Source organism: Pipistrellus hanaki (assembly GCF_964339955.1).
Source record: "Pipistrellus hanaki genome assembly, chromosome: 4".
Taxonomy (NCBI): Eukaryota; Metazoa; Chordata; class Mammalia; order Chiroptera; family Vespertilionidae; genus Pipistrellus; species Pipistrellus hanaki.
Genome location: NC_140506.1, coordinates 32,799,848 through 32,826,556, shown reverse-complemented (window position 1 = coordinate 32,826,556; position 26,709 = coordinate 32,799,848). Strand labels below are relative to the sequence as shown.

The window sequence follows — 26,709 nt, the reverse complement described above, 5'->3', positions numbered from 1 at the left end:
TAAATAAATGTTTCATGTAAGATCTAGAACCATGCTGCTAGAGAAATTCCATCAATTTATTTTAACATCATGATGATCTGAACGATAGGGAAAAAAATGATAAATTAAAAGTGACAGATGTTTCACAACCATGTTAATATTCCTAACACTATTCAACTGTATACTTAAAAATGGTTACAGTGGTATAGTTATATACTATATTATATATTTAAAAATTGCTAAGAGAGTAGATCTTAAATGTTCTCACCACAAAAAAGAAGTGGAATAATGTGATGTGATGAAGGTGTTAGGTAATGCTATGGTGGTAAACATTCTGCAATACATAAGTGTATCAAATCAACACACTGTATTCCTTAAACTTATGCAATGTTATATCAATTATATCTCAATAAAGCTGGAAAAAATATTTGTGATGGTAAATTTTATTATGTATTTTTTACTGCAATAATAAAAAGTTGACAACGAACTAAAGTACAGTTGTACTATTGATGACTAATGTACCTAGATGCCAATTAACGGTTTCTTGATTACAGACACAATTTAAAACACTAAAACGAAGGGATATTGACCTAATGTGAAAGAGAAAGCTAAGTTTTAAAAGAAAAAGGTTAAGGATCTTTTAAATTAATATTTCCTATATTTCCCAAAATGACATGCCTTGTAAGTGTAATACTCCAACTCAAGTTTATATAATACCATTTAAGTTTGGTTTTGTATAATTAGAATGTTAGATTCAAATTAATCAGTTCTTAAGAAACTTACCTTCTTAGCTTCTATTGTCACTATTCGGTTAAGAAATTTCATCATAATTGTTGGTGCCACAGGGTTGAAACTGTCAAAGTTTTATACAACAAGAAAATGGTTAAATGATTAATTTAAAATGTGTATGTGAACATTTTAGACAGAAATTTAATTCTTACCTAATGTTTGAGATAGCACACTCTTCTTGAATTTCTTTGGGAAACAGTAACCTTTGATTATTATCTCCACTGAGACTGTCAGAGATTATAAATATTAGAGGACATCGACCAATCTGTACATATTTCCTAAAATAACAAAATACAGCAATGTTGAAATTTAAGCCACTTACCATTTAACTTGGAATTTTAGAAAACTTCACTGAAACTCACCTTAGAACTTCATGTAGAGTATGAGAATCTCGATAAAACTGGTTAGGCAAATCCTATTGAAAATACACAATAAATACTCGTTCAGTTTTATTCCCATGTAAATTGATGTTCAGATTTATATTTACAAAGATAGGAAAAAATGCTATCCATTCAACGTATTGTAGCCAGAATTTTTATAGAAAGGGAATATGAAATAGCTGATATCCTCAACTAACTCTCTATCAATGGGAAACCCAATTTTCACATTAAATTTTTAAAAAAAATATATATATTTCTTTATTGATTTCAGAGAGGAAGGGAGGAGAGATAGAAACATCAATGATGAGAGAGAATCATTGATCGGCTGCCTCCTGCATGCCCCCCACTGCGGACCAAGTCCGCAACCCAGGCATGTGCCCTTGGCCGGAATCGAACCCAGGACCCCTCAGTCCGCAGGCCGACGCTCTATCCATTGAGCCAAGACGGCTAGGGCCACATTACATTTCTTAGGGTCATTACTAGCTATAGTATTTTCACAAAGACATCATTTTCCAAATATTAATTTTGCTTTTCTAGACTTAAGTCATTAAATTTTTAAAGTCCACTCACCTATAGCTACTCTATTCAAGTTCACTAAATAGGTTTTTAAGTTTCTATTATCAAGTCTTTATATTTTACCACTATTAATACTACGAAGAGAGTTAATCATTATCACATAAGATATATCTTGCAATTTTTTACTCTATAGCTACTGCAGATTTCAAAAGTTGAACTTACTTCAACCAGAATTATCTTCTTATCAGTTCTTAGATCATCTCCAAGCATTTGTAGTTTGTTATATTTTGTTGCTCTTAGTAGAAACTCTTTAAAAACTGTTATCTGAGACTGGTAGGGAAGTATATGGAAGCTTGATTCTGAAAGGAAACATATTTAACCCTTTTATTTTCAACAATTTATATATATATACACCAATATTACACACATGTACATAATATATACATTAATGAGTACATTTACATATGCAAGAACAGCTCACAGTACTATAGACTGTTTTCTAATTAGGCAAACTGTTCAAATTTAAGCTAGAATATTCATTTCAAAATCAGGAATTTTTTCACACCAGTGAATGTAATGTAGTCAACTGACTTTAGAACCTATCTGTCATTCTATACAATTGGTAAAAATACTTATAACCTTGCCTATACAATGAAAACTCTCCAAATGAGTTTGTGACTACAAATAAAGTTTTTTCAATAATGAAGGTTTAATAACAAAAGCAGAATGACTATTTAATCAACTTGGGAATAAAAGCAAGTTCTCCAAAATCATGTTTCATATTAGTCAACAGAGCCAAATATCAACAGTACAACGATTGAAATTTCTTTGGAGAGCCAAATTTTTTAAACTTAAACTTCTTCTACCACCACTTCTTCAGAATAGATTCGCCCAAGCCGTGGTATTTTGTGGAAGAGCCACACTCAAGGGGCCAAAGAGCTGCATGCGGCTCGCGAGACACAATTTGCCAACCACGGATATAGAGGACTACTTATAAAGACTTACTAGATTTTCAAAAGTAACGTTCCTGTTTAAAAAACAGTAAAAGTTTTAGGAATACGGGATGCTAGCAACATAAGGGTGTGTATAGTAAGCATACAGTAGTATGCACAGAGCATATTCCCAAAGAAGGTATTTTGAGGAATATTTCACGTTAAAAAAAAAAAGTTCCTTCTACAGAACTCCTTTCACTTCAAAATGGCCTAGATTTCGCTACGCCTAATTTAGTATAGTAGCAATAAGAAAAACTATGAAAGTTAAAAATGATTGTGCTGGAGTATATAAACATACATGTAAATTTATTATGTACCACATCTTTCAATCGATACTATTATTTTTGGATGTTTGTCTTAAGGCCTCCTTCCCAATTCCAAAGATAGTCTTTTATTTATGCTTTGATTTGATTCTCACAGATATGATTTAAGTTCTCTCCTCTTGTTTGGAGACAAGTTCTTTTAATACATCTTTTTAAAAATATGTGCATTTTTATTGATTTCAGAGAGGAAGGGAGAGGGAGATAAAAACATCAATGATGCTGAAACCAGTTTGGCTAAGTGGATAGAGCACTGGCCTGCGGACTGAGGGTCCCAGGTTCGATTCTGGTCAGGGGCATGTACCTTGGTTGCAAGCACATCCCCAGTGGGGAGTGGCAGGAGGCAGCTGATTGATGTTTCTCTCATCGATGATTCTAGCTCTCTCCCTCCCTTCTTCTCTATAAAAAAAATCAATAAAAAATATATTTTTAAAAAAACCATCAATGATGAGAGAGTATCATTGGTCAGATGCCTCCTGCACGCCCCATACTAAGTATTGAGCCCACAACCAAGAAAGAGGTCACAGTTGGATTCCTAGTCAGGGCACATGCCCAGTTGTGGGTGCAATCCCCAGTGTGGGGCATGTAGGAGCCAGCCGATCAATTATTCTCTCTCATCACTGATGTTTGTCTCTCTCTCCCTCCTCCTTCCTCTCTGAAATCAATAACAATATATAAAAAGAAATACATAAAAAGGAATCCCATTCTCCTCTTTTTCATTCTTTCTTTTGAGATTATTTCTCTGTAAATAGGGAAGTATGAAAGAAAATGCACTCATACAGTTTCATTTGATTGCTACTCTGACTTTGTAAAGCAGTTGGTAGTGGTTAGATGCCCATCTAAGAGAGGCAATATACACTTTGGTCTCAAAAACATAAACCAAAAAGGACCTCAGGAATCTTAAGGATATATCTGGTTAGGAAGTTTGTTTCAGACATCTGTGTAGCACAGACTTTTCCCGGTACTCCCATCACCTTCGAAGCAAACCTTACCATAATTAAATACCTCCTTGAAGTCATCTTTGTGGAAATCTGATAAAACTGGATTAATCCACTCTTGTACTTCGATACCAAGCTCCTTTGACAGTATTTTTATAGTTGTTGTTTTTCCACATCCAGGAGGCCCTGTTATTAATAAAATAGATCCACCCTAAAACCAAACACAAACATAAAGAATCAAATTCACTGAAATGCTAGAATATTATGATTGAATTTTCTTTCTAAATATTAATTAATTCTAAGTATTTACTGACTATCTAACATAAGCAGATTACATTTCACAACAATGCTAGCTGGAATAAACCAGCTTTAGATAAAAGTTAAATTTATTTCTTGAACTTTAAGTGTAGCTTCTAGTAATGCTTCACTTTTTGCATTTATGCCTCTCCCAAGGACTATTTAGTAGCCAAATTAAAACAACTAAACTTCAACTAAATTAAGGAGGTAACATCTGAAACAAACATTTTTAGAGGTTACCTAAATTTATAAAATTCAATCTTAATACAGAACTCTTTGGAATATACTTAACTACTACACAAATACTAAATATTCTAATGGGAAGACCTCAGTTTGTACATCAGATTTTTAAAGAAATGTATACTAATAAACATATTTAGAAGACAGGACTCTAAAGAAAGAGATAATAAGTCCCAGGAATATTCCCTCATACAGTAAATCTGATTTTAAAAATCAGTTCCTTTAATTTTAAACTTTGAGATGAAGCAGTTAATGTTTCAAGTTGCCTACAATAGAAACAGGTCCTCTTTTGAACCATGGTCTTTTCTATTTGGCTTTCGTATCTAAACCTTTGGTTTTGTGTTAAAATTACACAAAGAGCCTGGCCAAAGTGACTCAGTGGTTGAGCACATGCTTTGGTCAGGGCACATGCTCGGGTTACAGGCTTAACACCCAGTGGGGGGAATGCAAGAGGCAGCTGATCATGTTTCTCTTTCATTGATGTTTCTCTGTTTCTATTCTTCTTTCTCTCTCTCTAAAAATCAATAAAAACAATAAAAATAATAAAATAAAACCAATAAAGATAAAAAAGCAAACCCACTGCAGAACCATACATATTTTCTGATATGATGCAATATAAAATAACACAACTTATAAAGTATTCTTACAAAACTTCAAATACATGTATTAATTTACCATCCTATTTTTATGTTTGAGGAATTTCTAGATTAGGAAAACGTAAAGAGAGAGAGAGAGAATATTCAGCTTGGTGGCTGAGAGTATTTGTGGTACTAGGAAGTGAAACAACAAACATCAGTATAAATGAATGATGACTGTTTTAGGCTATATTTAGTACCAAAACCAATATGTAATTTGCCTGCTTACTTCAGGATGAGATAATCTTATGTGCTATATATATATTAGCACCTGAACTGGTTTACTGTGCTTTATGTTGATGACAGGACATAAGAGGGGGGAAAAGGTATAAGTACAGGGGAAAAGTCAGTCTCAACATCTTTTAATGAGGCCAGAAGTAGTAAGGTCAGAAAGCTTTCTATAGCTAGTGATCTGGATTTATTTGAATAAGTCATCATAAAAGTTTAACTTCTTAAAACCACCTATAAGACAGACATTTAGCGTTAAATATTTAAAATATATTTTTTATTTAATTACCTGTTTTGATTGCCTTTCTAAGACTTCAGCTTTTAACCATGTTTCAACTTCTTCAATTTTCTTTTTGTGCACAGCAAGTTCATGCTAAAAATGTCAAGTTTAAAATAAAACATTTTAACTCAAGGATTTTTGGTACATCAGCACAGATTAATCTAAACATTTTAAAAGTAGCACACAACTAACATGATATAGTAATAAAAAAAATAGGGAAGTGTATTACATTTAGCATAACAAAACAACAACAAAAAACAGATAAATTCTATGTTGAGGTTAAATTTAATCTAAGACAAATGGTACAACTTCAGAAAAACTTGGCAAAAAGCTGAACCTTGGGATATCTAAAAAACCTGGAAATCATTGTTTTTTTCTAATTCATTTAGAAAGACTTTATGAGTAATAATCTGAAAATGCACATCCCTTTCCTTCCTGGAATAAAATTATGTTTGCATGCTATTTAGTACCTGAGTTTCTGGTTTGTATTTATCCACCCATGGTTCATTTTCAGACAGACTTTCTTTTGAATTTTCTAGGCCATATATCTGTTCTGAGGAAGACCGCGTTCCTCTTTTTCTAGTTGGAAATTTGCTGCTTTCTAATGTGGAAGGCACGTTTTTTCTTCTATGACTTGAGTTATTCACATTTAATGATGTGGCAGTATTAGAGATGCTTCTATTCTCTGAAAAATCATCAAATGATGGATCTACCCAATCTGTTACCTGAAGAGGAAAGAAATCATGTAAATACTCTTAGATTTTTTGCATCTATTCCCTATAATTGAACTATTCTGTAAAAAAAACTGTATATTCGTAACATTTTAAAAAGCTCACAAGTTAACCCTTTAAATAAAACTGATTCCATAAATATTGGTTATTTTTGTACTTTACTATAAGTGCAAATGCATAACTTGTCTATTTGACCATGGTAATGATGAATACTATATAAAGGAATACAAATACAAATTTAATTATTTTTATTAATGTAATCTTCCCAGGATAAAGAGTAGGCTGATTCTTTTAAAACTAATTTGTAGGACTGACATGCAAAGGAAGGGTTTGAATCCAAGAATACTGTACCCAGCAAGACTATCAATCAAAATTGAAGGGGAAATCAGGAGCTTCACAGACAAAAAAAGACTGAAGGAATTTATCTCCACCAAACCAGCAATGCAAGAAATGCTAAAGGGTCTACTGTAAAAATAAAGAAATAGGAATTGAAGAAGGAACATGGGTATAGAATAAAAATGCCATCAAATGAGTACCTATCAATAATAACCTTAAATGTAAATGGATTAAATGCTCCAATCAAAAGACATAGGGTGTCAGATTGGATAAGAAAACAAGACCCTTACATCTGTTGCCTACAAGAAACCCACCTCAGAAAAAAAGATGCACACAGACTGAGGGTGAAGGGATGGAAAAAAGTTTTCCAGGCAAATGGAAAGGAAAGAAAAGCTGGGGTAGCAATACTTATATCTGACAAATTAGATCTCAGAGTGAAGGACATAACAAGAGATAATGAAGGCCACTTCATAATACTAAAGGGTACAATCCAACAAGAAGAAATAACCCTGGTAAATATATATGCACCCAATACAGGAGCACCCAAATACATAAAAAAACTGCTGGAGGACATTAAGGGAGAGATTAATAGCAATACAATCATAGTAGGAGATTTTAATACCCCACTGTCACCCTTCGACAAATCATCTAAACAAAAAATCAGCAAAGAAATATCAATCCTAAACGACTCACTAGACCAGATGGAATTAATTGACATCTTTAGAACATTCCACCCCAAAGCCACAGAATATACATTCTTCTCAAGTGCACATGGGACATTCTCAAAGATAGACCACATTTTGGGACATAGGCAAAGTCTCTTCAAATTCAAGAAGATAGAAATCATATCAAGCATCTTCTCAGACCATAGTGGCATAAAACTGGAAACTAATTACAATAAAAATAATCCAAAGAAATCAAATACATGGAGACTAAACAACATGCTATTAAACAAGGACTGGGTTACCAGAGAAATCAAGGAAGAAATTAAAAACATCCTGGCAACAAATGACAATGAAAACACAACAATCCAAAATCTATGGGACACAGCAAAAGCAGTTTTGAGAGGGAAGTTCATATCCTTACAAGCCTATTGCAAAAAACTAGAAAAAATGGTAACAGATGAACTAACTCTACAACTCAAAGAGTTAGAAAAAGAGCAACAAGAAAAGCCCAGTGTAAGTAGAAGGAAGGAAATAACAAAAATCAGAGCACAGATAAATGACATAGAGACCAAAGAAACAATACATAAGATCAACAAAACCAAGAGCTGGTTCTTCGAAAGGATAAACAAGATTGATGGACCTCTAGCCAGGCTAACCAAGAAACAAAGAGAGAGGACCCAAATAAACAAAATCAGAAATGAAAGAGGTGAAATAACAACAGACCCCACCGAAATACAACAGATTGTTACAAAATACTACGAACAACTCTATTCCAACAAACTAAACAACCTGGAGGAAATGGACATATTCCTAGAAAAATACAAACTGCCAAAACTCAATCAGGAAGAATCTAAAAATCTCAATAGACCAGTGACTTGGGAAGAAATTGAAACCGTCATCAAAAAGCTTCCAGCAAACAAAAGCCCAGGGCCAGATGGCTTCACAGGAGAGTTTTACCAAACATTCAAGAAAGAACTAAAACCTATCCTCCTCAGACTATTCCAAAAAATCCAAGAGGAAGGAACACTTCCGAACTCCTTCTATGAAGCCAACATCACCCTAATACCAAAACCAGATAAAGACAACTCAATGAAAGAGAATTACAGGCCAATATCCCTCATGAACATAGATGCCAAAATCCTCAACAAAATTCTAGCAAATCGACTCCAGAAGAACATCACAAAGGTCATACACCATGACCAAGTAGGATTTATTCCAGGAATGCAAGGATGGTACAATATCCGCAAATCAATAAACGTGATACATCACATAAACAAATTGAAAGATAAAAATCATATAGTCATATCAATTGACGCAGAAAAAGCATTTGACAAAATCCAACACCCTTTCCTGTTAAAAACTCTTAAAAAGGTGGGAGTACAAGGATCATACCTCAACATAATAAAAGCTATATATGATAAACCCACAGCCAACATTATACTCAATGGGCAAAAACTAAAACCATTCCCTCTAAGAACAGGAACAAGACAGGGATGCCCACTCTCGCCACTCCTGTTTGACATAGTTCTGGAAGTACTAGCCATTGCAATTAGACAAGAGGAGGAAATAAAAGGCATCCAAATTGGAAAAGAAGAAGTAAAGTTATCCTTATTTGCAGATGACATGATATTGTACATAAAAAACCCAAAAGACTCCATTAAAAAACTAATTGACTTAATAAATGAATTTGGCAACGTAGCAGGATATAAAATTAATGCCAAGAAATCCATGGCATTTCTATACACCAACAGTGAAACTACAGAAACAGAGGCTAAAAAAGCAATTCCATTCACCATCGCACCAAAAAAATTAAGATACCTAGGAATAAATTTAACTAAAGAAATAAAGGACCTATTTGCGGAAAACTACACGACACTGAAAAAAGAGATAGAGGAAGATGTAAGGAGATGGAAGAACATACCATGTTCATGGATTGGTAGAATCAACATCATCAAAATGTCCATACTTCCTAAAGCAATCTATAGGTTCAATGCACTCCCCATTAAAATACCAACGACATATTTCACTGACCTAGAAAGAACTCTCCAAAAGTTCATTTGGAACAATAAAAGACCCCGAATAGCCACAGCAATTCTGAGAAAGAAGAGTAAAGTAGGAGGGATCTCAATACCAGACTTCAAACTATACTACAAAGCCACTGTTCTCAAAACAGCCTGGTACTGGCACAAGAACAGACAAATAGATCAATGGAATAGAATTGAGAACCCAGATATCAACCCAAATCACTATGCTCAATTAATATTTGACAAAGGAGGCACGAATATACAATGGAGTCAAGACAGTCTCTTCAATAAATGGTGTTGGGAAAATTGGACAGACACATGCAAAAGAATGAAACTAGATCACCAACTTACACCATTCACAAGGATAAACTCAAAATGGATACAGGACTTAAACATCAGACGGGAAACCATAAAAATACTAGAAGCATCCACAGGTAGCAAAATCTCAGACGTATGCCAAAATAACTTCTTCACTGATACTGCCCCTAGGGCAATGGAAGCTAAAGAGAAAATAAACAAATGGGACTACTTCAAAATAAAAAGCTTTTTTACAGCAAAAGAAACCATCAATAAAACAACAAGAAAGCCCACGGTATGGGAGATCATATTTGCAAATATTACCACTGATAAAGGTTTAATCTCCAACATTTACAGACAGCTTATACAACTAAATAAAAGGAAGATGAATGATCCAATTAAAAAATGGGCAATGGACCTAAACAGAATATTTTCAAAAGAAGACAGAAGGAAGGCCAAAAGGCACATGAAAACATGCTCAAAGTCACTAATTATCCGAGAGGTGCAAATCAAAACAACAATGCGGTACCATCTCACACCTGTCAGAATGGCCAACATCAACAAATCAACAAACGACAAGTGTTGGCGAGGTTGCGGAGAAAAAGGAACCCTCGTGCACTGCTGGTGGGAATGCAGACTGGTGCAACCACTGTGGAGAACAGTGTGGAGTTTCCTCAAAAAACTGAAAATGGAACTCCCATTTGACCCAGTAATCCCACTTCTAGGAATATATCCCAAGAAACTAGAAACACCAATCAGAAAGGATATATGCACCCCTATGTTCATAGCAGCACAATCTACAATAGCCAGAATTTGGAAACAGCCTAGGTGCCCGTCAGCAGATGATTGGATCCAAAAACTATGGTACATCTACACAATGGAATACTATGCTGCCATAAAGAAGAAGGAATTCTCATCATTTGCAGCAACCTGGATGGAATTGGAGAGCATCATGTTGAGTGAAATAAGCCAATCAACGAAAGAGAAACACCACATGACCTCACACATCGGTGGATGATAAAGATCTTTATAAACTGATGAACCAAGAGACAGATATAGAGAAAGTAAAGCAACAGGCAGACTGTCAAATTACAGTGGGGAGGGTAGGGATATCAGGGGGAGATAATAGATCAACCGAAGGACTTGTATAAATGCATATAAGTACAACCAATGGACATAAAACTATGGGGAGGGAGGGGATATCTGGGAGGGAGGGAGGGGGGCAATAAAAAAAAAAATCAAGAAAATATGTAAAAAATAAAAAAAAAAGAACTATAGAAAAGCAAAACAGTATTAAAAAAAAATAAAAAAAAATAAAATAAAATAAATAAAATAAAAAAATAAAAATAAAAAAATAAAAAATAAATAAGAGCTGAAACCGGTTTGGCTCAGTGGATAGAGCGTCGGCCTGTGGACTGAAAGGTCCCAGGTTCGATTCTGATCAAGGGCATGTAAACTTAGGTGTGGGCACATCCCCAGTACGGGGTGTGCAAGAGGCAGCTGATCGATGATTCTCATCGATGTTTCTAACTCTCTATCCCTCTCTCTTCCTCTCTCTAAAAAATCAATAAAAATATATTAAATAAAAAAAAAAAAAAATAAAAAAAAAAAAAAAAAAATAAAACTAATTTGTAGGACTGAAACCAAAATATTTAAATTACCTATCAAAAAGAAGCAAAACAAAACAGAGAAATAAAATTACTCGCCCTAGCTGGTTTTGTTCAGTGGATAGAGCGTCGGCTTGCAGACTGAAAGGTCCCAAGTTTGATTCCAGTCAAGGGCATGTATCTTGGTTTTGGGCACATCCCCAGTAGGGGGTGTGCAGGAGGCAGCTAATCGATATTTCTAACTCTTTATCCCTCTCCCTTCCTCTCTATAAAAAAATCAATAAAATATATATATTTTTAAAAAAGATAAATCAGGCCTGGCCTGTGTCGCTCAGTGGTTGAGCAGTGACCTATGAGCCAGGAGGTCACGGCTCAATTCTGGGTCAGGGCATATGCCCTGGTTTCAGGCTGGATCCCCAACTGGTGGCACGCAGGAGGCAGCTGATGAAAGATTTTCATCTTTGATGTTTCTCTCTCCCTTTCTGAAATGAATAAAAATATATATTAAAAAAAAAAGATAAATTAGACCAAACACTAGGAAAATGGCTATTTTGCATGTGAGTATCATATTGTCTGACCTTAGTCTACTCTACCTCCTAACTTTGCTGAGAACTAGCTCACTGAACCATATGATTTCTTTAACACCAACTTTAACACCAACTACAACGTATATAATTCTTTTCTTCTACTGCTCTTTCATTCTAGAATGGTTAGCCTTTTCTTTGTGACTAGTATTATTTTTCCTTCAAAATTAAGATTGTACTTTCAGTGTCCAGTTGTTTCACAGCTTACTATTAGACTTTTTAGATCACTAATTACAACAGATACTGAGCACCATTACATTGATAGCAGTAATAAATCACTGAGAACACATACAAAAAATGTAATTATATCCAGGCAATTATTACATGACCATTTCAGTGTATCATACCTCCTTTGTGGAAGATACTTTTCGTCTAAGAAAAGTTTTTGACATTATAGACTTTGATAGTTCCCATCCGTAGTGTACAACCGGTAGTACACTGAAGTATAATTCACCTATGAGGAAAAAAGAAATTTCTCAATTAAGACAAACTGTAAGAAAGGTAATATATAAGATATAATCAACAGGATAATAAAGTTAAAGCTTAAGACCAGTGAAAGAGAACACAGTGTAAACATAGGTGAAGCAAGTATCAAAATGCTAAAATAAAATTTAATTTTAATGACTATAACCTGTGCCAAATAATCTATTTATGGTGTTATACATGGAAATTACTTCATCCTAGCCAGTAAGCTCAGTTGTCACCATATGCCAAGGTTGTGGGTTCCATCCCCTTCAGGGCACAAACAAGAATCAACCAATGGACCTACTGGGGTGGCACAGTGGTTGAGCCCTGACCTAAGCACCAGGAGGTCACTGTGGGATTCTCAATCAGGGTACATGTCCTGGTTTCCAGATGGATCGTCAGTAGGGGGTTTGCAGGAGGCAGCCAATCTATGATTCTTTTTCATCATTGATGTTTCTGTCTCTATCTCCCTCTCCCTTACTCTTTGAAATCAATAAAAGTATTTATTGAAAGAATCAACTAATGAATGCATAAGTGAAACAAGTGGATATTTTTCTCCCTTCCTCTTTCTAAAAAAGAAAAAAAAATCAATAAAAGTATTTCATATGAACTCAATAATTAAAGGAAACAGAAAAACCACATATATGTGTACCTAACTTTTGTCATTAAGAAAAACTAGGCAATTTTATTTGTCCAGTTTTTATACAGAAAATTAAAATTTCCCTCATTTTAGATTAGTTGCTTTTTACTACCAAAAATTAAAATAAAATAAAAATCTCCTCCATTCAATACATTCGAACTTATTCACTTTAAAGACTTAAACCTAACTATAAATTTTTCCTGTAAATTGTGTTATTTATTTGAACACATTAGGAAATTTTTTGGCAGCACAGTTTTCTGACTTTCAGAATTCTCCAATACTTATACAAACTAGTAAATTCGCCAATTTTTAATTAGCCAGAAGGATAGTTTTTCTAAAGGTTCATAAACTTATAAATTGGAAGGTATGTTGGACTCATAGCTGAAGGTATCTTGGACTCATAGCTTAAGTATTCACAACGTGTGACTACTTCCCACACGTAAAAAAAAACCCCACAAACTGTACACCCACAAATCATTCACGATCAGAGAGGTTTTTGCTATGGAGTTTCAAAGAGGTACAAAGGTTGGGGGGGAAAAAACACCTATTTGAGTCAATACAGTTGGCAGGTCGCCATAAAAGGCGCTGACGGTAGCTACGGTCCCGGACGCCAGTTGTTGTTTGGAAACAAGACTGACAATTACCTCCTTTCAGAAGCAGGTAACTGTCCCTGAGGACGCCAAGTTCCTGCAATGAGACGTCAGAGGTAGAAGAGACCTTGGAGAATCTCTCTAGCAGACCCACCACCACCCTACCTACTGCTGCACGGGGGACAATGAGCTCGGACCGTTGTGCCACGGAACCGCCCCGGCTCCAGGCCGGCGGGCTGCACCCCCACCCCTCTGTCTCCCTCTGGGACGGGCAGGTCCGGAAGAGAGGCGCTGAGGACCCGGGGAGGCGTGCAGGCAGAGATGGACTCGCGTCTCTTAGGACATTCACACATCACAGCCGCAGCCGCGGCGGCCTTACTTGCCGGGAGCTGCATGCCCTCGTGGGCGGAGAGGAGCGGAGGAGCTCAGGCTCTACTCCCGGTGGAACGGCAGCCGCCCGGCCCTACCAGGGCTCAGCGCCGAGCCCCTCCGAGGTCCCGCCTCCCGGGTCCTTCCACACCGCTCGGCGCTTCCGCGACGCAGCCCGAAGGGCGGGGGCCTCAGAGGAGGGCGAGACTTAGGCAACCAGAGCACTGCCTGTCTCCAATCACGGTCTCCCCGCCTATTTTCCTGCCTTGAACCCTGCGATGACAGCGTGTCATAAAGGGCCAAGGAACCAATAGTCGGTGATGGGACGGCGGAGATGGGTCGCCAGCGCCGCTAGGGTCTTGCGGACTCCCGGGCCACAGGCGCTGGCCGCCGCCCGCCCGCCCCTTCCGGCTCCTCCCTGTTGTGCTTAGGGCCCTCGCGCCGAGGTTCCAGAGGCTTCGCGTCGAGGACCATGTTGCTTCCGAACATCCTGCTCACGGGTCAGGGCGCGCGCGGGGAGGGGCTGGCCGGCGGGGCAGGCGGCGCCGAGCGCCCGGGGCTCCGGGCGGCCGAACGGGGAGCAGCTCGGTGTTTGGATTCGAGGCTGGTCGGGGGCCGCCCGGCGTGGCCGTTGTCGGGCCCTCGCGACCTTTGCGGGGAGGAGGGGCCGGGGAACCTCACTCCTGGTGGCCCCAGGCTGCTCGGTGAGGTTGGAGAGAGGGAAACCAACCAGCTCCCCTTCCTGGCAGGCTGCCTGTTTTCCTGAATCTGGTATTGGTGTGTAGAATGGATGTTGGTATTTTTGTTTTCCTGGGTTGGTTGCCTTTGGCTTGTAGCAAGATCCTGTCAGTCGCTCTGGTAGCGGTGGATGCCTAGTTCTTGGCCTTCCTGGGCGGTCTTTCCTTTATCCCTTTGTAGCGGAGAGGCAGCTTCCGGTAAGAGCTGGATGATGATTGTGGCGCAGGGTGATTAATTTGCTGTATCTATGGCTGCTGAGTTAACATCAACTCCCCCCATCTTCCCCCCTTTTTTTTTCTTTGAAGGAAAGACATCTGAGCAGACATGGTCGTTTCTCGTAGGGGATGCGGTCAGGTTCCCTTAGGGTCCCTTCTGGGTCTTCGGATCCGTCCTCTCAGGGGCCTGTTGTATGTGAGGGGCACTGAAATGCCGCATGACGACTTTGGCTCAGTGTTTATTAAATTGGAGCCGTTACTTAGCACTGTGGGGCATTCATGGGAAAGCCTATTGGTGTAGATAGCAAAATCGAGACGCTCTTTGCGGGAAGAAAGCCATAAAGGTTTTACCTTTTAACAAAACCTTGTTGGCCACCCACAGTTTTGGTCTGTTTCTGAGGCCAAATGAATGGTTAACCTTTAAGATTCTGTAAGGAGAAAATTGTACACCTGACTTGTTTGGGTCAGTGATCTGGTCTTTAATATTAAGCCATGTTGTCAAAAATCTGAATGTGAGCATCTTATTGCAAACAGGGTGAGTCCAGGGTTCAAACGTGGTGTGTTATAGTGGACTTACGGTAAATGTTACTGTCTTGTATATAGAGACTTGATTTATCTCTGTTATCTTGGATTATGATTGTTATTTCAGTGGCATTAAACCTGAAGAGCTGAAAATTATGCCTTTGATTATTTACCTTGAAATGCAATAGATATTAAACAAAATAATGATATTAAGTTGAGTTTTATTCTGGAAATTTCCATGGTGGTGGCAGGCATTCTGTAAATTGGTATCAAGAGCCGACCAAACCCTGTTTCTGATAAAATCAGATAAACCGGGTGAGGTTCTGTCATTAAACTGGCTTTGTGTATGTTACTCACATAGGATGGCTAATTATGAAACTTTTCGTTCCAATTGTAAGAATATATTTTTTAATTAAGAGAGAAAAATACCGATTGTTGTTTCACTTATTTATGCATTCATTGGTTGATTCTTTTTATTTTATTTTATTGATTTTCCACATAGAGGAAGGGATAGGGATAGAGAGCTAGAAACATCGACCAGCCGCCTCCTGCACACTCCCTACTGGGGATGTGCCCGCAACCAATGTACATGCCCCTGACCGGAATCGAACCCGAGACCCCTCAGTCCGCAGACCGACGCTCTATCCACTGAGCCAAACCAGTTTCAGCATTGGTTGATTCTTGTATGTGCCCTCACTGAAGATCGAACCCAAAACCTTGGCATATATGGAACAATGCTCTAACTAATTGAGCTACCTGGCCGGGGCCTCAGTTGTTAAGAATATTAAGAGGGGCTGATAGGTAGGTCAAGTCTAATAAGTAATTCATGTACAACATTTTCTGTGGCTGTCTTACAGGTACACCAGGGGTTGGAAAAACCACACTAGGCAAAGAACTTGCAGCAAGATCTGGAATGAAATACGTTAATGTGGGTGATTTAGCTCGAGAAGGTAAGGGACATTTTGATGTTAAATTTGTTTTTAGAGTATTAGTACTGTACTGTGAGAGCATTTAAAAAGCAGAGAAAGATAGCCATTAAGGAACTTACATACTTTTTAAAATTGAAATTAAGTGTCTAAAGCTGTGTTTTGGTTATTTTGACTGTTACATTGCCTCCCCCACAGTTGCCTGGCAATTCTTATAGATAGTAATAATTGGAAGGTCATGAAAAGATTGATTGGACTTAGGATAGGTAGAAACTGAATGTGAGGAAGAATTTTTTTTATTTGTTTTTGTTTTTTATATATTTTTAAAATTGATTTCAGAGAGCAAGTGAGAGGGAGAGAGAGAGAGAAATATCAATGATGAGAGAGAATCATTGATTAGCTGTCTCTTGCACATTCCTAACTGGGGAGCAAGCCCACAATCTGGGTGTGTGGCCTGACTGGGAATGGAACCATGATCTCCTGGTTCATAGGTTGATGCTCAACAACTGAGCCACACTGTCCGGGGCTGAGGGAGAATGTTTTGAGATGGGTGAATACATAAAGGTTAGGGTGGTGGGTGCTAAGCATATCTGTGGAGTCAGTGATTATATTGATCTCACTGAAAGAAAAGATTATTCTGAACTCAAGCCGTAGGACATGACTGTCCTGTGGTATTTTCTTATATTAACTTGATAGTTGCATGTCTGCATGAAACTGCACATACCCTAAAATGATACATGTTTTTATTTATTTTACCCAGTTTCCCCTCAATTTTTGTTACGTTGTTATTCTGTCTTTAACTTTTTATATTCTGTAATGATTTGCACAGGTAGAAACTCAAATTCAAGTAAAGGGACTTCAAGTGTGCCTCATTAAAATTAAAAATATTTAAAAGTTCACATATATCTTTAAAATATAAATATATTTTTAAACATATGACATTTTAAATTTTTTAAGTTCCTGACAATTGCTACGTAAAGTAACTATTTCAGGTTTGATCTAATGTACATATTTTTTTCAAATGATCTAAAGTCTGATCACCGGATATCATGGAGTCTGGCAAGATGGCTTCTCCCAAGAGCATGCCGAAAGATGCACAGATGATGGCACAAATCCTGAAGGATATGGGGATTACAGAATATGAGCCAAGAGTTATAAATCAGATGTTGGAGTTTGCCTTCCGATATGTGACCACAATTCTAGATGATGCAAAAATTTATTCAAGCCATGCTAAGAAAGCTACTGTTGATGCAGATGATGTGCGATTGGCAATCCAGTGTCGTGCTGACCAGTCTTTTACCTCTCCTCCCCCAAGAGATTTTTTATTAGATATTGCAAGGCAAAGAAATCAAACCCCATTGCCATTGATCAAGCCATATTCAGGTCCTAGATTGCCACCTGATAGATATTGCTTGACTGCTCCAAATTATAGACTTAAATCTTTACAAAAAAAGGCATCTACTTCTGCAGGAAGAATAACAGTTCCACGGTTAAGTGTTGGTTCAGTTACTAGTAGACCAAGTACTCCCACACTTGGCACACCAACCCCACAAACCATGTCAGTGTCCACTAAAGTAGGGACTCCAATGTCCCTCTCAGGGCAAAGGTTCACAGTGCAGATGCCCACTTCACAGTCCCCAGCTGTAAAGGCATCAATTCCTGCAACATCAGCTGTTCAGAATGTTCTGATTAATCCATCATTAATTGGGTCCAAAAACATTCTTATTACAACTAACATGGTGTCATCACAAAATGCAGCCAATGAATCAACAAATGCATTGAAAAGGAAACGTGAAGATGATGATGATGACGATGACGATGATGATGACTATGATAATTTGTAATTTAGCCTTGATGCATGTAACATGTATACTTGGTTTTGAATCCATTGTTCTGAGATTAAACATGCATGCCAGATGTTTTCAAGTTGTGTTTTAGAAAACTTAGTATTTAATGAGAAAATATAGTTATAGTTTTTAATTGAGATGTTGTATTTTCTTTACTAGAAATCGTAATGGTTTTTCATCAGCCTTTAAGAAATAAAGTTGTCATTCATTAATTTGGTTGTTGGTACTTTGAAAATTACATTTTTAGAAACAATTTTATTCCTCATTATCACCGACAGGAATAATAGCTCTAACAACTTCAATTGTTGCAGTCTGTTGCCATTAGAATGTGATCTCTAGTGTCTTCAGATGTTTAAATCGTAGTATGATCTCGTGTATAAGTCATTTTTATGGGCAATTCTCTCAAATTACTGAAGTATAGCCATGTTTCCTTTTTGGAGAGAACACTTGGTCAGGATTTTTATTCAAAGTGAATCCTCATCTGTTTGGAATTATTTTCCTCAATTGCCCAAATTCTTCCTGGTCCTATTTTCCTATCCCTTTCGTTACATTTAAGGACCCTGGTGTGTCTCCCAGTATCTCTCCAGTTGATTTTTTTTCATTATCCCTTTTGCAGGTCAGTTCATTCTTGCTTACCATAGTCACTATCATGCTCATATATTTATTTATTTATTTATTTTCTAATATACTTTATTGGTTTTTTACAAAGAGGAAGAGAGAGAGATAGAGAGAAACATCGATGAGTGAGAGTCATCAATCAGCTGCCTCTTACACACCCCCTATTGGGGATATGCCTGCAACCAAGTTACATGCCCTTGACTGGAATCGAACCCGGGACCTTTCAGTCCCCAAGCCGACGCTCTATCCATTGAGTCAAACTGGTTTCGGCTATATATTTATTTTAATCCTCACCCAACGACATGCTTTTATTGATTTTAAAGGGAGAGAGAAACATCAATGTGAGAAGGAAACACTGATCAGCTGCCTCTCACATGTCCCCCGACCCGGGATCAAACCTGCAACCTGGATATGTGCCCTGACTGGGAATTGAATCCAAAGTCCTTTGGCATGCAGACCAATGCTCCAAACAACTAAGCCACACTGGCCGGGACTACCATGCTCATATATATACTCGAGGCCCAGTGCATGAAAATTGTGCAGGGTAGGGTTCCTAGGGCTGGCGGTTGCCAGCTGAGTACTCCCTCCACTCTGGTCGAATTCCCAGAAGAACTGGTAGAGGGGACAATTTGCATACTATGCTTTTATTATATAGGATATTTAAAAAACAAAAGAAAACATTTTTATTGATTTCAGAGAGAAAGGAAGAGGGAGATAGAAACATCAATGATGAGAAAGAATCATTGGCTGCCTCCTGCATGCCATCTACAGGGGATCAAACCCACTACCCAGGCATATGCCCTTAACCAGGATCGAATCCAGGACCCTTCAGTCTGCAGGCTGACACACTATCCACTGAGCCAAACCACCAGCTAGGGCCATGCTCATATTTTTAATCCAGGTCTGGCATTTAAGTTAGTAAAACATTGGTCATTATTTTGCTGTTGTATCTAGCTTTAAGTTTCCATTTTATACCTATATGAAATCTTATTTCTTTGCCTGTTGAACTTTACAGTTTTTGACAAGTGATTTTAGAGTCATACTGTAGTCATTTTAAGTCATCCAGTTTGATCTCACCTCAATTTAACATTTCTAAACAATGAAGTTACTATATAACTGATCATGAATGGCATTGCAACAAACAGTAACTGTGAATCACTGGATCCTCCTACTTGTTTCACATTATTTTAGCAAGTTGTGTACCCATCTAATGGTGTATAGCGGGTAGGGAATCTCTGCCAACGGCCATTTGGATATTTACAACATAATTTGCAGGCTGTTATCAACTTAAATATAAGCCTGCTAGCCAATCAGTGATTCTCATCTCTGATGTTTCTAGTTCTCCCTTTCCCTTCCTCTCTGAAATCAATAAAAAATACATTTTAAAAAATAACATTTCATTAACTCATCCTTAATGCCTTGGCAGGGCCAGATCAAATGATGTCTTGGGTCCTAAATGTTCCCCACCCCATATAGTCTCAATCATTCTCTTAGTATTCTTATTGATGAGATAGAATCTAAGCTTAAAGGAAAAGTGTTTTCCTCCTCATAGTGCCAAGGAAAAGGATTTCTCATCTGACTTGATAATGGTGTTGAATGAGGTGCTTTGTAAAGTTTCTCATAATGTACCAGATTTTTTTTTCTCATGCCATTTGAATATATCTGAGAATCTTTTTAAAAAAATATTTTTTTTGATTTTAGAGAGGGAGAAAGAAATATTGATGAAGAAACATCAATCAGCTGCCTACTGGGGATTGGTACCACACCTCCAGGCATGTGTCCTGACCAGGAATTGAACCTCTTGTTGCATGGGATGATGCTCAATCCACTGATTCATACCAGCTGGACTGTATTTTATCCTATATAATAAAAGCATAATATGCTAAGTGTCTGGTTGGCCATTCAACCAATCAAAGCATAATATGCTAATGATATGCTAAGGCCGCTCAACAGCTCACTATGATGTCCACTGACCACACCAGGAGGCAGATGCTCTGACTGGTAGGTTAGACTGCTGCTGGGGTCCAGCTGATTGGGACTGAGCCAGACGTGCCCTGGAGCCCTCCTGTGGTGTCCCTCCCTGTCTGGCCAAACTGCACTTGTGGGTCCCTCGGCCTGGCCTGCACCCTCTCACAATCCAGAACCCCTCTGAGGATGTTGGAGAGCTGGTTTCGGCCTTAAGCCACAGGCCAGGCCAAGGGACCCCACTGGTGCACGAATTCATTCACCAGGCCTCTGATTAGAAAATATTTTTAGATACCCAGCCTCATATTTTTCAAATGGTGATATGTTTTAAGGAAAACAACGCCTAAATGGGCATTTATTACCTTCCTAACAATCATATTGAATTGCTCTATTATAGTTGACCTTCAACTTGGGTTTGAATTGCACAGGTCCCCTTATATGCAACTTTTTCAACTGATGTGTGCAATTCCTCTGGTTGGGAATCCATTTATGTGGAGGGCTGGCTAGTTATACATGGATTTTTTACTTTGTGTGAGGTTAATCCTAATTCCTGCATTGTTCAAAGGTCAACTGTAAGAGACCATCTTTATGCCATTTGGAATCCAGGCAGGAAAAATTAGTTGGGAAATTAAGGTTAATAAAACTATTGTGTGGCTAAGAATGCTTTTCTTATCCCCAGATTCCTCTTTGATATCTTTCCCACGTAACAATCACTTAATAACATTTACCAGCATCCTTAATTTTCTTGCCACCAGTTTATCAGTCTGAAGTCTCTGTTCCTAACCCCAGGATGTCCTTAGGTCCAAAGTAATGTCATATTGACATTGGGTTCATTTCAATTAGAGATTGTAAAGCATAGCTGGGCCCTCAACTCTTAGAATCTACTGGTGGCAAACTGCTGCTGTTTTTATAGGAATCACTAGTTAAAGATAAGCTCACAAAGCCTGCAGTATGTCTTGCCTTTTCTAGAAGTTTGTCATCCTCCCTCTGAGCTCTTATGTGTTCCATCTTTTCCCTCTACTGGAAGCCTTTTAAAATAACTTCATTGGCCTTTCCAACACTGTTCTCTCTCAATCTTTGTGCCTGATTCTCTCCCTCCCACCATACACACACACACACACACACACACACACACACACACACACACACACACATCTTTCCCTGGTGATTTCACTGCAGCCATCTCTTTTTTTTTTTTTAAATATATTTTATTGATTTTCCACAGAGAGGAAGAGAGAGGGATAGAGAATTAGAAACATCGATGAGAGAGAAACATCGATCAGCTGCCTCTTGCACACCCCCTACTGGGGATGTGCCTGCAGCCAAGGTACATGCCCTTGACTGGAATCGAACCTGGGACTTTTCAGTCCACAGGCCGACACTCTATTCATTGAGCCAAACCGGTTTCGGCTCACTGCAGCCATCTTGTAATTCTGCCCCTCCCTCTAGTAATCTCACTAAGAAATAGTCATGCCCTTTTAATGATGACTTCTAAGTTTATAATTAACACTTAAATGGACCATCTGGATAGTTTCCAGACATCTCTTAAATTTGTGTTTAAAAAATACATGCAGGAGTTATCCCTGACTCTACTTGCTCACTCCTGATTCCTATCCCATTCACATGCACACACTGCAAGGATCCATTTAACCTTTAAATCTTGATAGTTTGTTTGAAAAATCCCTGGTAGGTGTGGCTCAGGGGTTGAGAGTAGATCTAAGAACTAGGAGGTCATGTTCAATTCCCTGTCAGGGCACATGCCCAGTGAGCTATATCCCCAGTGGTGGTGGGGAATGGGGAGTGCGTGCAGGAGACAGCAGATCAATGATTCTCATCAATGATTCTCCCTCTCTGAAATCAATTATATATAGCGGGTATTGGTGGGAGGGTGGGAAGAGATCAACCAAAGAACTATTATGCATATATGCATAACCCATGGACACAGACAATAGGGGTAGGAGGGTGCGGGGCTGGCTAGAAGAGGTTATGGGGGGGGCACATATAATACTTTCAACAATAAAAATTAAAATATATATGTGTGTATATATATATTAATATTATAATTTTGAGGTTACTTGTCATTTTATTATAAACTCAGGGAAGGACTGTTAGTTTTTCTGGTTCTTTTTAGTCACTATTACATCCTCATTACCCCCAAGTCACTGGTACATGATGTTTGATAAATGGGTTTTGAAATGAATGCTTGAAAGCTTGTATGACACTATTCAAGTACAGGATATTAACATGATTTAACAAATCCTGTATTTCAGTATTGCAGTATAGACATTAATTCTAAAAGTTAATGTTGCAATAGTTGTCTATTTTAGACAGCATATATGTAAAAATATTTCACTAGTCTTTTAATAGTCAAGGATTTAATCCTGACCAGTGGACTTGGTTGGAGCTTTGTACTTTTCCTCTCTACAATAAAAACAAAACATTCCTCTGGCGAGGAAAAATAAAAATAATTTTAAGAGTCAAGGATTTAAAATATGAAGGAACCTCAGCATACTCCAGACTCCCACACAGTAGAGAATCAGCTATAGCTAGCTATTCTTATGTTTTGTGGCATGTAAAAAAATACAGTATTATAAAAATACTAAGAAAAACTCCCAATTCTACTAATTTATTTCCATCTTTTGTTTTTTTTCCCAATCTTGTCTCTGTTTGAGATAACCATGAATTCTGCTTTTTATGTTTTACCACTTATAAGCATTTATCATGTTGCTACTTAGTCTATATTACAGAGTACTTTTGACTGTCTTATACTTATTTCTTGAACTTTATTTAATTACATAGCATTTAATCAAGTTACTAGTAGTGTATCAAGATTTAACTATTGGAACTTTTTTGTTGGTCTAACATTTTAAATCACTTTATTACCTACAATCTTTTTCTGATTAGAAATTAAATAGTAGAGGAAATCCAAATGGGTATATTTTTCTTCTTAAAGTTATTTAAAAAATACATTTCTAGAGTTGATTTACTACAAATGTGCATAAACAGCTAACAATAAGCATATAAAGGGTCATTTTAATTTATACCCCTTTAATAGCTGGGAAAGTCCAACATTCCCCCCCCCCCCCCCCCCATGTATTTGTACTCTCCCTCCTGTGTGAATTCTTACTCTTTGTTAAGCTACTATTTTTTATCTTGATTTTTAAGGTCTTTGTATAATCCATATTTCAGTACTTTATCCTACAAGATATTTCTCCCACTCATTTTTTGTTATATTTTTCATTGAATAGAGATTTAACTTTTTAAAAAATATATATCTTTATTGGTTTCAGAGAGCAAGGGAGAGGGAGAGAGAGATAGAAACATCATTTAACCCTTGACCTTTGGGGATATTGGAAAACTAGAAGTAAAGCTATTGTTGAGGAGTATCTGGATATTGACTTTCTTTTCCTAAACTATGAAGGTGTGACCTCAGTGACAATAGGATTTATTTCTGAATTTGAGAACCTGTTGTTTTAAAAAAAGGTTCATATCCTTGGCCAAATAAGTTTGGAACTTAATCTTGTGTTAATGTGTGTGAGATTGTTTGTATACCTGTGTCCCCTCTTCCTACCAATATGTAGGGTCATCAAAATTAATGCTGTTCTCTTCTGATAGCCCTACAAATTCAGAAATAGCTATTATTAATTCTTTAGTTGGCATCCATTTTGATAACTAAAACAGTTTCAGGATTGTGACCATCCAAGTTTCCCTCTAAACAAAATTCTAATTTATTAGTATTTTTCACAGTATCCATATGACATCTATTGTCTTAGTGTCCTTCATTGTCTCTAAAAGAGTGATGATATATTTCCCTTCCTAAAGTCTAGAATTAATTGAATATTACTGAAAGTTACTTAGAAAATACTGCTTGTTAAATGCAATGCAAATCTCTTTCAGGACAGTTATATGATGGCTATGATGAAGAATATGACTGTCCTATTTTAGATGAAGATAGAGTAAGTATGAATTTTAAAATAAACACACATTTTAAAATTTTTAATTGGGAAGTTGACATACATTTTTTTAAGCAGCACTCACCTTTTTTCCTTCACCTTTCTTACAGGTAGTTGATGAGTTAGAAAACCAAATGAGTGAAGGTGGAGTTATTGTTGATTACCATGGTTGTGATTTCTTCCCTGAACGCTGGTTTCATATAGTTTTTGTGCTGAAAACAGATAACAGTATATTGTACAAAAGACTTGAAACAAGGTAAGAAAGGGAGTACACTGAATTCTAAAAGTATAATACAAACTTTTATTCAGATTCAGAAATTGGCCAATGTGACTATTTTATTTGGTTTCTATCAACATTTTGAATGTAAGAGAAAAAGATGCTTACAAAAGATACATACAAATGCTTGTATAACACAGGCGTTTGTGTAACTAAATGAATACCTCAACTGACAGTTTGATATACATGAAATGTACTATAGCAACTTTTTTTTTTTTAATATATTTTATTGATTTTTTACAGAGAGGAAGGAAGAGAGATAGAGAGGTAGAAACGTCGATGAGAGAGAAACATCGACCAGCTGCCTCTTGCACACCCCCTACCGGGGATGTGCCCGCAACCAATGTACATGCCCTTGACCATAATTGAACTTGGGACCCTTCAGTCCGCAGGGTGGTGCTCTATCCACTGAGCCAAACCAGCTAGAGCAATACAACCAATTTTCAAAAATGTTCATCAACCCCCTAAAAAAGACTGTCTTTTCATAAAATTAATCATCTTCCAAGTAGTTCCATTTAATTTTTATTGCTACAAGATTTAACTAATTCAAGTTTGAATTTTTTTTTTATAATTTTCACTAGCTAATTGATGGGCTAATTTATATACTGCCTAAAGATTACTTGTTTATTTTTTCTATGTCTTTGGAATTTGTAAAATAGAACTACATCTGTGATCAAGTATCCAAATTAGTAGACAGTATTTTAATCATATGCATTTTTTTTTATTGTATGCCATCTATTTATTTCATCTGTCTATATCTTAACTCCTCTAGTAATTCTATTTAAAATCTAGGACCATATATATAGACTTCTTATTTACTTCATAGCTCAGAATCTGGCTTGTGATAGATATTTTTGCTAACTGAGTGACTGACATAAAGTCAGGAGGAAATAAATTTCAGACAAACCTAAACATTGGTTTTAGTTTAATGCTCTTGACAAAGAAGTCCCTCATTATAGATGCCAGGCTATTTTCTATAGGTAAGGAGACTACAGGAAGTATTTTTGCATGATTTTTCATATATTCCAAAGTGTCCAGTTTCTGGTATGTTCCTAAAACACCAATTAATGCTATTTGTTTGCTTTTCTTCTCTCTGCTTTCTAGGGGTTATAGTGAGAAGAAATTAAAAGATAATATTCAGTGTGAAATTTTTCAAATTCTTTATGAAGAAGCATTAGCATCCTACAGCGAAGACATAGTGCATCAACTGCCCAGCGATAAACCAGAAGATCTAGAGAATAATATCAATCAGATATTGAAATGGATTGAGCAATGGACCAAAGATCAAAGCTCTTGACTTAAAAGACTGGCCACTTTATAATCACTCTTAATATTTCTCTGCCCACATCATGTAAATTATCCATTTATTAGGAAACCTTTTTATTAAAATTATGCTGCAGGATTAGTAGGTGGATAGTATAAAGGTTTATATTTGCATGTGTTTTTTTCCATAAGAAAGTATAATGAATATAACTCTTTTAAAGGTTGAGAATAAAAACTGTCATTGTTTAATTTTTCAATTGCTAAAGAATAAATAAACCTGACCAAATGTGTGGAAGAATATCGTTTAAGTTTATTAAAGAAGAAAATGAACATGATCTCGTAAAATGAAATTAAAGTCTAAAGATAAAGCACCAGAGCTTCCATTTTGTATTCCCTTTTAAGGAAAGGAGGGTTGGTAATACTTATTCTATATTTAGTGTTTCTCCACATTTTCCTTAACCAGCCGCTTTTCTTTTTCCTTTC

General features: G+C 37.0%; 3 protein-coding genes across 7 annotated transcripts in view; 2 read left to right on the top strand and 1 right to left on the bottom strand.

Moving 5' to 3' along the window:
- Positions 1–14,067, bottom strand: part of RAD17 (RAD17 checkpoint clamp loader component) — a 30,927-nt gene extending 16,860 nt beyond the window's left edge. The window contains exons 1-10 of one of the 4 annotated variants that reach the window (XM_084880905.1): positions 13,913–14,067; positions 13,588–13,630; positions 12,186–12,292; positions 6,065–6,319; positions 5,604–5,687; positions 3,969–4,125; positions 1,887–2,023; positions 1,131–1,183; positions 921–1,046; positions 763–832 (exon numbers count right to left, since the gene is read on the bottom strand). In XM_084880905.1, coding sequence (XP_084737031.1) covers positions 763–832; positions 921–1,046; positions 1,131–1,183; positions 1,887–2,023; positions 3,969–4,125; positions 5,604–5,687; positions 6,065–6,319; positions 12,186–12,230 — 927 coding nt within the window. In that variant the 5' untranslated portion in view covers positions 12,231–12,292; positions 13,588–13,630; positions 13,913–14,067. Of the gene's footprint in view, positions 1–762; positions 833–920; positions 1,047–1,130; positions 1,184–1,886; positions 2,024–3,968; positions 4,126–5,603; positions 5,688–6,064; positions 6,323–12,185; positions 12,293–13,587; positions 13,631–13,912 lie in introns of all 4 variants that reach the window. The other 3 variants (XM_084880906.1, XM_084880903.1, XM_084880904.1) reach the window with 3 other exon arrangements.
- Positions 14,068–14,280: 213 nt separating this feature from the next.
- AK6 (adenylate kinase 6) lies at positions 14,281–26,524 on the top strand. Of its 2 annotated transcripts, none has more exons than XM_084880934.1 (5): positions 14,281–14,402; positions 16,235–16,327; positions 24,631–24,689; positions 24,797–24,942; positions 26,068–26,524. In XM_084880934.1, exons 1-5 carry the CDS (start codon positions 14,375–14,377, stop codon positions 26,258–26,260), a joined length of 519 nt encoding a protein of 172 aa, XP_084737060.1. In that variant the 5' UTR covers positions 14,281–14,374; the 3' UTR covers positions 26,261–26,524. The 2 variants fall into 2 exon arrangements, with proteins under 2 accessions (XP_084737060.1, XP_084737059.1); XM_084880933.1 differs by lacking the exon at positions 14,281–14,402 and adding an exon at positions 14,413–14,837.
- TAF9 (TATA-box binding protein associated factor 9) lies at positions 16,230–18,362 on the top strand. Its single transcript, XM_084880930.1, has 2 exons — positions 16,230–16,327; positions 17,336–18,362. The coding sequence occupies exon 2, from the start codon at positions 17,353–17,355 to the stop codon at positions 18,145–18,147; it is 795 nt and encodes a 264-aa protein (XP_084737056.1). The 5' UTR covers positions 16,230–16,327; positions 17,336–17,352; the 3' UTR covers positions 18,148–18,362.
- Positions 26,525–26,709: the final 185 nt, after the last annotated feature.